The 12,895-nt window shown below is 39.8% G+C and overlaps 1 protein-coding gene across 2 annotated transcripts in view; it reads right to left on the minus strand.

The window, feature by feature from the left end:
* Nucleotides 1-2,681: 2,681 nt before the first annotated feature.
* The window catches only part of Psme4 (proteasome activator subunit 4), a 103,636-nt gene continuing 93,422 nt past the window's right edge, over nt 2,682-12,895 (minus strand). For both annotated transcript variants that reach the window (XM_070025617.1, XM_070025616.1), the window contains 5 exons: nt 12,537-12,692; nt 9,058-9,220; nt 6,840-6,973; nt 6,104-6,242; nt 2,682-4,199 (listed from right to left, as the gene is read on the minus strand). In XM_070025617.1, coding sequence (XP_069881718.1) covers nt 6,108-6,242; nt 6,840-6,973; nt 9,058-9,220; nt 12,537-12,692 — 588 coding nt within the window. In that variant the 3' untranslated portion in view covers nt 2,682-4,199; nt 6,104-6,107. The remainder of the gene's footprint in view (nt 4,200-6,103; nt 6,243-6,839; nt 6,974-9,057; nt 9,221-12,536; nt 12,693-12,895) is intronic.

Consider the following 12,895-nt stretch of genomic DNA (forward strand, 5'->3'; position numbering starts at 1 on the left):
GGAGATAGCAGATGGAAATTAGGTATGCTTCCTCATTCCATATATATAATCTACTGCTAGTCAATAGCTCATTTCGAAGTATTAGTCCACATCAGAGATTACAATAGAGAAAAGATTACAATCTGCAATCCAGTTACACCTGTGGGAGAAATAGCTTCTTGAGGGGAAGGAATCACATATTGCATAGAAATACAGAAGAGGAAATCAGGACTCATCATAGATCCAGAACCACATATGACCATTTATAAAGATGATATCATAATGGATATGTGGATATAAAATCAGTGAATAAAATCAGCAAATAGTAGTAAACTGGATAGAACACTGGCTTAGTAGTAAAAATCTGCAATCAAGGTGTGATAACAAATGGTAAAACATGGATGACTGTCTATCTGCAGTGACACCAGCATTCCAATATAAACTACAGTTCCAATGCAAATTGAGATATGTCCTTTTTGAGGAAAACATACATCAAGGCCATATAAAAATACTTAGGTTCTTGATCTCAAGTTCCCACTCACTCCTTGATATTGTCCCAACAAAAGTTTTCAAATGTGGGCTGGGAAGGTGGCTCAGTGGTAGAGTGCTTGCCTTGCATGCCTGAGGCCCTGGGTTCGATTCCTCAGCACCACATAAGCAAAAAGAAAAAAGCCGGAAGTGGCGCTGTGGCTCAAGTGGTAGAGCACTAGCCTTGAGCTGAAGAGCTGAGGGACAGCGCCCAGGCCCAGAGTACAGGCCCCACAACTGGACACCCCCCCCCAAAAAAAGAAAGTTTTCAAATGTTGACGGTACAAAATGTAACTGCAATGTAATTTGTAGTAAAGAAAATAACTTCAATGTTCCACGATGAGAAAATACTCAACAATATTAAAAATATGTAATTTTTTTCCCCCAATAAAACATAGTTCTAGCCAGGCACTTGTGACTCAAGCCTATAATCCTAGCTATTCAGGAGGCTGAGATCTGAGGATCACAGTTCAAAGCCAGCCCAGGCAGGAAAAGTCCATGAGATTCATTTCCAATAAACTACAGAATGCCAGAAGTCGCACTGTGGCTCAAGTGGGAGAGCTCTTGCCTTGAGCTGAGGGACAGGGCCTAGGCCCAAAGTTCAAGCCTCATGACCACCACCACCACCAAACCCCACCAACACCCCCTCACCCCCCGCCGCCAACAAAAACATAGTTCTCACTTGTCTTTTCTAACCATACAAATCACCCTAATTGGCTCTTAACTTATAGAGGCTGGCAATGCCAAGTATTTCAAATATTTGAGAACAGCATTTTTAGGGCTATGTACAGCATATATTTGTACATAAACTTTGTCACTCACATTAACAGTTGAATATATCTGCCTCCAAAACTGAGAAACATTTGCCTGTCTTTTCAAAGGATTCATCTAGAACCTAAAGAACAGATCTTAACAATATAGTCCTTTTATGACCATCTTTATCCTAATACATGATTTGGGGGGGTGGTCATAGGGCTTGAACTCTAGGCCTGGGGGCTGTTCCTCAACTCAAGGCCAGCACTCTACCACTTAACCCACAGCATCACTTCCAGTTTCCTGTGTTTATTGGAGATGAGTCTCAAGACTTTCCTGCACTGGCTGGCTTTGAACTGTGATCCTCAGATCTCAGCCTCCTGAGTTGTAGGATCACAGGTGTGAGTCACCGGCGCCCAGCTTTGCATCAGATTTTTAAGAACTGCCTTACACAGTATTTGCTATTCAACCCTATCTTCTCCCCTGTCATTCCAGAGGCCGGCTATAAACAACTTGGTTAAATATTTTGCATAATTCTGCCACATCAGGTAATAATACCCACACTGGCATCAGAGCTTCTTGGGACATGTGAGGCACTAGGATTAAAGAACCAGCTTCTAGGTGTGGAGTGGAATTCATCATGGAGCTTTAGAAAGATGTTGGCCTGAGCCCACTAAGGGACATAACTGAGGCACATCTAGTATCTTGTTTTTTATGTATGTGTGCCAGCACTAGGGCTAGGGCTTTCATTCTCTCACTTGGCTTTCATGCTCACTTTTCATACTCATCATGGCTGTCATTCCTCTACTTGCACCTTACCTCCTCCCTGACATTTTGCTAGGTAGCTGTAAGGTCTGCCTTTTCTGACTGGGCTGGCTTCAAACTGTGATCCTCTAGGTTATCAGCCTCTTCAATAGCTAGTTACAGGTGTGGACCTCCACTGGGGCCCAGCTACCTTAGGGAATCAATGCTAAGTTTCATCAAGCTTCTAGAAAGAGCTGAAATAGTGTATAATGCAAGGCCTTACTACTCAGTGGCCTCTTAGAAGCAGGCATTGATACCATGAATTGGGACGACAAAAGAATTCACATTTTAACACACTCCCTTCCTAATTCCCAGGTCAAGTCCTATCCAACAGAAATTCCCCTGTGGTAGAGAAATTCATTTGTGCTATATCCACTGTGGCCAATGAGAACTTGAACCACACCTAGGGAGACTGAAAAACCAAAATCCTTATTGAACTAAACAGTCAAATGTGGGGCTAGTAGCTCCGCCAAGTAGCCAGGCAGAACTGATCTAGGTAGTTTACTTTTGTCAGAGGAAAAGAATTTACAGATCCCAATCTAGGACTAGAAGAGGAATTCCCAGAGTCCCGGCCTACAGAACTGTCTTCTCCTCTTAATGAAGACAAAAGCCAAGGGTTAAAAACAATCCATTTATTGGGTTTTAAACTAATTACACAATTGAAATAATCAGTTTGGCACTACTCTATACAGGGATTATGCCTGTGTCTGCTGCCACGCCAATACTGTACCAGAACCCTGCTGTGCTTACACTGGGTCATTTAGCAGGTAGATACTAAAAATATACTGTAGTGTTCCTCTAAGGAAGACTGTACAGGGAAGATGACATTCACCAACTTGTGAATTATTTCAACCTAGAAGATACCTCATACTCTATAAACCTGTCAGAGGCAAACGTGTTAGCATGTAGAGATGCACACACAAAAGTTACATAAAAATTCAGACATTCTAATGATAAATGAACTCAAAAGCCACAAGTCAGCTTCTGTAACACAAAAATAACTTAAAAACACAAAAAATGGCATTCAATGGGTATGAAAATTCCACACCACTATAATAAAGAGCTACATGTGAATCTTTACAAATTAATTGTACAATGGTGTGTGTAAAGGCTGCATCTGTACAAAGTCTGGCAATGCTAGCTCTACATTTGTACAATCTTTTACAGCTATGTAACATATATTAAACAAGTCAATTAAATACCAAACCTTATTAGTCTCTCAACGGTTCTGCAGGCAGAGATAAAGATAGAAATAGAGAAAAAGAGAGAAAAGGAGAGAAGAGAGGGGGAAAAGAGAACACAAGAGAAAGAAGGGGGGGAATCACAGAATAACCACAAATACAGCAATCTTCCATTTAGGTGAAGTATAACAGCTTTCAAATGAGGTCAAACAATGCTTATAAAGAAAATAGGTAAAAACCAACCAGTCAGGGTGTTTCTTGTTGTTGTTGTTTATTTTTAAAATTACATGTTGTATACACACATAACAATCAATCAAAAATCTTATTCACCAAACCCATGGTTTTTCAGTTAACTGGCTCTATTCAGCACCAAAAACTCCAGTCTGTGGGAGGCACACAGACTTCTGTGGCTTGGTTGAGCAATCCATCAGGCATTACTTAGTTTCAAGACTTGCCCTCCTCTTCTCTTTTCCTTTCTTCTTCATGGCTCTCCAGACCCAAGGCTCTCAAGGCTTCAGATTTATGCCCACTGCCCTACTACCATCTAAACCCAACAGCCATTTGGGAAGAATTCAAATAATTTGAGATGAATGAAATGGTAAGATCTGTATTACTGATGGGTAGTCTCCATTCCAAGTAAATTATTTCTTAATGAGTTCCTAGACTTTGCTTGGTCTTGGATGACATGATCATACTGGGTAATTATTTCTACTATGAGACTTTGTCAGATGCCTCAAAGAAAAAGTGATCAATACTCTGGAAACATTCCAGACAAGTTAAGAAATCAATGGCAGCTGAGAACCTGTGGAACGCAGACTAATGAGACGATACACAAAATCATCAAAGTGATGCGTGCTTAACAGAGGCAGAGTTTGGAAGCCTGCAGAGCCACCACAGATGGTACCTGAGGATTTGGAATTTTTGATGAAACGAGCCCAAGCGAAGACTAGTCATCTGTATAAGGGAAGAAAAAATTCCAATTAGCTAGCAAGACACCTGACTCTCAAACACTCAACAATGAGATTTTCTTTATTTTACCGGGCCTTTTATTTATTTATTTATTTTGTACTGGTGCTAGGGCTTGAACCCAGTGCCTCATTCTCTGCTTGGTTTTTTTGATTCATGTCTGGCACTCTACCACATGAGCCATGCCTCCAGTTCAGGCTCCTTATTAGTTACACCTGGCTAAGAATCTTGTGGATATGTCTGCCTGGGCTAGCTTCAAACCTCATTCCTCATATCTGTCTCCTGAGTAGCTAGGATTATAGGCGTAAGCAACTAGCACACAACTTGGCCTCTTCCTTTTCTTTTTTGTTGTTCATGGGGCTTGAAACTCAGGGCCTGGGAACTGTCCTCGAGCTCTTTTGCTCAAGGTTAGTGCTCTACACTTTAAGCCGTAGCACTACTTCCAGTTTTCTGGTAGTTAACTGGAGATGAGAGTCTCACGGACTTTCCTGCCTAGGCTGGTTTTGAATCAGCCTCCTGAGTAGCTAGGATTATAGGCAAGAGCCACCAGTGCCCAGCTCCTCTTTCTTTATAGAGCAAGTATGTAAGAATCCAGATGAAATGTTTTCATAACTATGTTGAATACAGAGGCTTCAGGAAAACTCAAAATGCCCCAATCAGAAGGCAGCTAAGATTATGATTTCTTTTACTCAACTGTCCCAATCTACTAAAGCTACTCATTTGGCCTTCAGCCATACCTGAATGTGCCTGATCTCATCTTTTCCTCATTGATAAAGGTGAACATAGTCATATCAATTCTCTGCTTAACAACACAACGAAGCATGAAACAATTGTATGACAACTTAATTCTACTGTCCATAGCAAAAGCCATGATTACTGACTGAGACAGTCTTGCTATGTAACCCAGAGTGGCCTCAAACTCATGATCCTATGCCTCAGCTTCTTGGATTACAAGCATTCTCTTATATAGCTGGCTTCCATGTATGTATGCATATTTATTGATTTTGGTGCTGAAGCATGTGCTCTACTGTTGAAACAGAACTCTAATCCCCAAAGCCATCTTTAAAAACAGAAAGTAATTCCCTCTACTTTACAGTTCTAAGAATGTCATTAAAAATTAAAAACCAAATTCAAGAAAATGGTGGTTCACACCTGTAATCCCAGCTACTCAGGGGATGGAAATTTGGGTGGCTGCAGTTGAAACCCAGTCTACATAAAGTTATTGAGACCTCCACCTTAACAAATAATCCAGCCATAGTTGTGCATGATCCCAGCTAATGAGAAACATAGGAAGGAGGATTAAGGTCTGTAGCTAGACATTGGAAAAACCCTAAAATTCTATCCAGAAAATTACTATAGCAATGAAGACTCTGGGGAACATGGCTCAAGTAGGGAAGCACCTAACCCAACTCAAGTCTCCGAGCTCAAAACCCAGTACTGCTACTCTACCCTCTAATTAAGAACTTAATTTTTGGGCTGGGATGTAGCTCAGTGGCAAAGCGCTTGGCTAGCAAGCGCAACGTCCTGGGTTCAATCCCCAGTACCAAAAAAAAAAAAAAAAAAAAAAAAAAAAAAAAAAAAAAAAAAAAGAACTTAATTTTTGGGGCTGGGAAGGTGGCTCAGTGGTAGAGCGCTTGCCTTGCATGCTCGAGGCTCTGGGTTCGATTCCTCAGCCCCACATAAGCAAAAAGAAAAAAGCCGGAAGTGGCGCTGTGGCTCAAGTGGTAGAGTGCTAGCCTTGAGCTGAAGAGCTGAAGGACAGCGCCCAGGCCCAGAGTTCAGGCCCCACGACCGGACCCAAAAAAAAAAAAAAAAGAACTTAATTTTTGTTACCAAATGAATGACATTTCCTGAGGATGGCATATGTTTAAATCCAGAACTTTGCTGCTTACCATTCTATGCATAATAGCATGGTGACACAAGGAGATCAGTGAGGACAAGAAGCTGGTCATCAGTGAATTGTTGCTTGTGTTCCTGCCAGTTGTCATGGTGTGTCCTTCGGAAATTGGATAAGGTCTTTTTTACAGTCATCTGTGGAATAGGCAACCCACATGTTTTAACCTCTCTGAGCAGCCAGGATTATATGGAAGATATCCCTAGCTACAAAATAATCTAAATAGACTTCACATAGATCTCACTCACATAGTAAGTGTTTACCATGCTACAATCCCAGTAAATCAACCTTATTTCCCCAAACCACCAAGCTTCTGTGGAATTACTAACTCTACAACACTTGTGTAGAATTGGTGGTAAGAACAAAGACATTAGTCTTTCAAATGCTTAACTTGGGAACAGAGGTGATCATTACTAAATAATACAACCATTATTTCCTACTTAATAATAACTTTCTTCTACTGAGATATACTACAGATAAGAGTAGAAAAAGAGAAACAGATTTTAACTGTCCAGACAATATTGGCAATACTATATGTCCATTGGATTGTGAAGGACAAAAGCTACAGTAGTTTTTGTTACCAAAAAAGATTTCAAATATACATAGGAAAAATGTCTCTGCAAGATTTTAGTAATAGTGGTGAGCAGTAAATTTAAAGTATATAGGAATTATTAGTACAAATAGCTTCTTAGAAATACTGTATGTGTGAATAAATGAAAAAGGAAGAACTCTACCTCAATAGGCTGAGGATCATTCAAATGTGCACTCAGATTCATAAGGAGCTGGGGCATCCAGGTGGGAACATCATAAGGGCTAGAAAGTACACATGCACCAAGTCCTAGCACCCCAGCATGGCGTTTCACCAACTCTGCAAGAAAAGTAAAGTATGTCGAATATTTATAACTCTCAGGCATTTGTCGGGAAAGATGTTAGGTTTCAATTATTAAATTATACATAATTTATTCCTAATTCTTATTCAATTATGAATTTTCTGCATTTAAAATGAGTCTACAAATACATACCTTACAAACAGGTTTTTAGGCTGAACTTAAAATCCCTGTATTTCAGAAATTTTAAGCTAATCTATAGATGTTCCTCAATAATAGAACAATTATTTTTAGGCCAAGGAATGGTTTGAACTATTTGTTAAAATTAACAACACAGTGGGCCACGCGCGAGGGGCTAATTCTTGTAATCCTGGCAGTACTCTGGAGGCTAATCTGAGGGTAAACGTTCAAAGCCACTGTGGATAGCAAAGTCCATGGGACTTTTATCTGCAATTAACTACAAAAAACCGATGTGGAATTGTGGATCAAGTGGCAGCCTTGAGCACAAAAGCTCAGGGACAATGTCCAGGCCCTAGGACTGGCACCAGAAAGAAAGAGAAAGAAAAAAACAACCCCAAACAAAAAAGAAAAAAATGGTGCCCCAAAAATGTAGCTCAAGTGGTTGAGCACCTGCCTAGCAGTACTTTGATTTCAGACCTAATACCATGAAAACTAATTTAAAAAGCCAAATCAACCAAAGAAAAAGCCTAAGGCTAGTAGAGTGGCTCAAGTGGTAGAGTGTCTATCTACTTTACACACACATTGGTCTGAGTTCAAACTGAAGTGCTGCCAATAAAACACCCACTATTCCTTCTAAATTGAGATTCCAAAGCATGACCCTTAAGTACCAAACAATCTCCAAAATCATATAGTGTTTTTCTGGATATAAGTATCCACACAAAGAATAATCAATTGTTGATAAATACTTCCCATGTATGAAAAATGTCTGTTTCTCTCTAAACAGGGAACTGTGACATGTCTAAATTCTAAGGGGTTCTATGTTCCTTCCTTAGTGGTTAAGTTAAAGTACTTTCAAATCCTCATTGGTTTTCTTTTCCTTTTGGCAATGCTTGGGACTTCAACCCAAGGCCTAATACATACTAATCAAGTGCACTATGCACTATCATGTTAGCCACATTTGTAGGCTTTCTCAACTCATAGTTTGTTTAATCAGGGATGGAGGGAGGCAGTACTGAGACCGAGTTCAGGGCAGCTTGTAGACAGGTGTTCTTATTGCTGAGCCACACCTCCAGCCCTATTTTTTGCTGGGTCTTGCTTTCTGCCTAGGCATGTACCTGGACACAATCCACATTTTTAGGCTTCCAAAATATTTCATCCTATCTTGGCTGAGATAGGGTCATGCTAAATAGCTAGGATTATAGGCATATTTCTTAATAAAGCTGTATGTGCTTATTTATTTGCAGGTGTATTAATGCAACATGGAAGATAGGGCAGTGAAGATATGACAAAGACTTTGGGCTAATTTAAAATTGTAAACAACGCCATTTGGTGAAACAAAGATCTAAAAATACTTTAGTATATAATTACGAAAAAGTACAATTTTCAAGCACTGAAACTGCTGGTATTTTATTACATAACTAAGACAATAATATTTAAAAAAAACCCTCAGGGACAGTACCCAAGCCCCAGGACAGTTGCATGTAAGCACTTGAGCACGCACATAAGTGTCATACTCTAAGAACTTGTCATAAATTCAATAAATTTCCTATTTACTAAACTTCCCATGTGTTCTCTATATTCTTTGGTGGTCATTAGCAGGAGGTAAAGTCAGCTGCATTTCAGTTTCTCTTTACACATGACCTTACGGATTTTATTTTGCTCTGGTTTCTGTGTGTTCAATTACAATGAAAGCATCTTTTGAGGTTTTGCCTTCCTTGGCTGGCTTTGAACTGTTATTCTCAGACCTTAGCCTCCTGAGTAGCTAGGTTTCTAAGTGTAAGCCAGTGGCATTTGGCTCCCATCTCATTTTTTAGATTTTACATTCTAGTCCTGCCTTTTATCTGCACACCTTCTCAAAAATAGAGTACTATTCCTAGTACCTTGCAAATACTTGGGATATGTAAGTAGCCTGAATAATCCCAATTAATTCCCATATCAACATTACCTGCAGAAGGAATGGTATCTCCTACTGAACCAGGATCTCGCTTTCTTTTCTTAGGTAGTTTTGTTTTGCAAAGTTGCTCAAAATGAACCTGCATAGGACTGTCCATGGTAAGGAAGTTACACTGTAATAGACCACTTAAAGTGGTAGCAGCCATTTCACGGACCTGTAGAGAAAATGATATTGATTAGAGCTGAGGGAATAAAGGGATGGGGAAGGGTGGGAATTGGAATGGGGACAGTCCCTGTTACTCTTTGGGTGTTTCCTGATTTAGGCATCATTATGTCTCCAAGTGTTTGTGGCCTCAAAATGGATAAACACTACATTGGAGTTAAAGAATGGAAGTTTTAAGTATTTTAAGCAGAATGAAATTTGTTCACAAACTCCTCCAACCACTGCTGCTGGTGTCAAACACAAAGCACAGCCCAAGTGGGCTCTAAACGTTAATCCTCAGCGCTCAGTTCTGAGTAGTTAGGACTGTGTGGTACTAGGATATACAGCGCTTGACACAAAATAGTCTTAATTCATGGTTCATACTGCAGTATTATTTTCTTAGTCTAGATTTAAAGAACTAGGATTACTAAATCTAGAAAGTACAAACATTTTTTTCCAGAGAGGGAGTTATTCACTGAATTAAGGATAGATAACAATGTCTTACTGTATTAAGTTTCCATTTCTCTAGTCATTGACAGGTTGACTTGTCATTATTTACAGCATATGTTGTCTATATTCCTTATTATGCTGCTATTATTATACAATAGAGTTTAATGAGTTTCTTATGCCCAACATTTTTCTCTACTATAAAGTCTGATCATTTGAAATGTTTTGTTTGTAATATTCGTGGAATCAGATTTGTCCATGTTATAGTTATGTAAGTCAGTTAATGACTACATTTCTTTTGGACAATGTCCACCCCTTCCCTCACTCTGATTTTCCCTCCCATCCCTGCCCAAAGTTGTATAGTTCATTTTCAACAAAGTGTCCAATGAGTACCACTGCTACATTTGTTCACCCATTGTTACGAAGTACTTTTCTACCTGTAACATGAACACTAGGTTATTTTCCCTTTTTCCATCTTGCTTTTGGCAAGCAGCTTCTTCGACATCAGCATTTACTAGAGTGTTATCCCTATTTGCCAACCTGTTGCTGGCAGTAGTTTCTTCTACTCTTTCACTTTTTTTTTTTTTTGGTGGTAGTAGGGCTTGAACTCTGGGCCTGGGTGCAGTCCCTCAGCTTTTCAGCTCAAGGCAAGTGCTCTACCACTTGAGCCACGCCACTTCCAATTTTCTGACTGGTTTATTGGAGATAAGAGTCGCATGGACTTTCAAGCACGGGCTGGTTTTGAACCGTGATCCTCAGCTCTCAGCCTCCTGGGTAGGTGTGAGTCACCAATGCCTGATTACCCTTTCACTTTTTTGCAAGTTCTTGAAAAATTGCTTTAGTCTGGGTATAATTTCTCCTTCCCTCATCATGTTTCATTTTTTAGAGGTTTCCTGAGGTGCATGAACATGGGTTGGACCACCTGCCGTCCAGAAGTTCTGAAGAAGTACTGGCAGGCAACCGGTGCTAAGAAAGGGTACTGCCCACTGATTAGGCTACTGAATGTCCACAAGGTAGGTACTAAATGCTATTATTTGGGTTATCTCTGGTGTCCAGTTCACTCTTTCTCTTCTGTTTGTTCTTGCCCTTCAAAACCATTCCTACTCCAAGGATTCCAGGACTGCCGTTCAAATACAATGGCCTTAATAAATATCATGGTATGTTTACTTTAAAACTATGTTTAATGAAGAAAATTCTAAAATAATCTAATAAAATATTCTCATAAAGCTCCTAAAAACACTGAACTTGAGTGAAAATTCAAATCTTATTAGTCCCCCTAATGCCCTTGTGTTCACGGTGAGGGCTCCAGCGTGGTGCTATTGAGAGGTCACTAAAGTATGCTCAGAGGGTCAATGGAACGCAAGCCCCTTTGGCCTCTAAGAAGTGGGTCTGCACTTCCAGGCAAGCCTAACAAGATGTACTGCCTCAATACAAGTCTAAAATCAACTGGTCCAACAGATCATGGACTTCTGTCTCCAAAATTGTGGACCAAATAGGCCTTTACTTTTGAAGAAGGTGCTATCTCAGGTATTTATTGTGAGAGAAAGCTATTTAAAACATACTATTATATCTGAAGCTAAGAAATAATTCTGTTAATATTTTTACTTTTCAAACTCCTGTTCTTTCAATTTTGATTAAAAAAAATAAAGTTATTACTTTTCCTGATAATTTTATAATACTCTATGGGGATGTTAAGCATTACATTAACAATGGCTCCCAGTACACAAGTTGGATAGGCTCATGAGATAAAGTCACACTACCACTTTCCTATAGAAGAAACCTACTGTTAGTGCTTAGATATAAAGTATATAAAATATACAAAGTACTCTACTACATGGAAAAGTTTGAAGTCCATAATATTAGAGCTGGGAATGTGGCTTAGTAGTACCATATAAACAGAAAAAGCTGGAAGTGGTGCTGTAGGACAAGTAGTACAGAGTGCTAGCCTTGAGAAAAAAAGAAGCTTAGGGACAGTGCCCAGGCCCTGGGTCAAGCCCCAGGACAGGCAAAAGAATAGAAATAAAAAATACTAAAACTTTTACGAAAATTTCATTAAAATTTCATGTATTTTTTCCCAAAGCTAATTTTAAAAGTTTTATCATATTCCACACCTATTACAACATGCTTTTCTTACATTAGACTATTTAAACTGACCATTACATTCTTACATTAGACTATTAAACTGACTAAAAAGACTATTCTTCATACAAAGTATTAATAAAACTGGACACCAGTGGATTTGCCTGTAATCCTAGCTACTCAGGAGGCTGAGATGTGAGTATGAAGTCAACTCATGCCTCTTATTTCCAATTAACCATCAAAAAGCTAGAAGCTTAGGGACAGTGCCCAGCTCCAGGACTGGTACAATCAATCAATCAATAAACATCTTATAAATGTGGAAATATTTTTTCAAAGGAAAATGATACTGATATTTTTTGTTGTTGTGGTTGCTCATGGGGCTCGAACTCTGGGCCTGGGCGCTGTCCCTCAGCTCTTCAGCTCAAGGCGAGTGCTCTACTGCTTGAGCCACAGCGCCACTTCCTGTTTTCTGGAGGTTAATGGTAGATAAGAGTCTGGTGGAGGGGCTGGGAAGTTGGCTCAGTGGTAGAGGGCTTGCCTTGCATGCCTGAGGCCCTGGGTTCGATTCCTCAGCACCACATAAGCAAAAAGAAAAAAAAACCTGGAAGTGGTGCTATGGCTCAAGTGGCAGACCACTAGCCTTGAGCTGAAGAGCTGAGGGACAGCACCCAGGCCCAGAGTTCAGGCCCATGACCGGACCCCAAAAACAAAACAAAACAAAAAGAGTCTGGCGGGCTGGCTGTGAACCGCCATCTGGCACCAGGCGCGAGACAGTTATCTTGTGTTGTAACTTAATTGCTTACCTCAAGCTGTTCGTCCTCCAAAAGGCTTATCACCAGCCACCTGATGCCTTTGACTGCATCTTCATTATTTAGGAAAATAAAGAGGTTATAAAATACCATGGTCTGGAGGTAGGTCAGTACTGTGTATCTCGCATGCCAAGAACTGCTTCTTGCTATCTATGAATAAGAAATAAGTATAAAAAATGACAACACTGACACAAATTTCATGCAAAGTACAGTCCATACAAATAACATACTATTCTAACTTGATTGTGCTTTCATAGGTAGAGTTAAGAGTAAGCTTATCTTGGGGTAAAGGAGCAATATCAGGTGTCAGAATGTGATTGTTAAGTAATGAGAAAGAAAAACATGGGTAGCAG

This window comes from Dipodomys merriami, unplaced genomic scaffold (assembly GCF_024711535.1).
Source record: "Dipodomys merriami isolate MVZ:Mamm:240054 unplaced genomic scaffold, mDipMer1.0.p SCAF_17, whole genome shotgun sequence".
NCBI classification, from domain to species: domain Eukaryota; kingdom Metazoa; phylum Chordata; class Mammalia; order Rodentia; family Heteromyidae; genus Dipodomys; species Dipodomys merriami.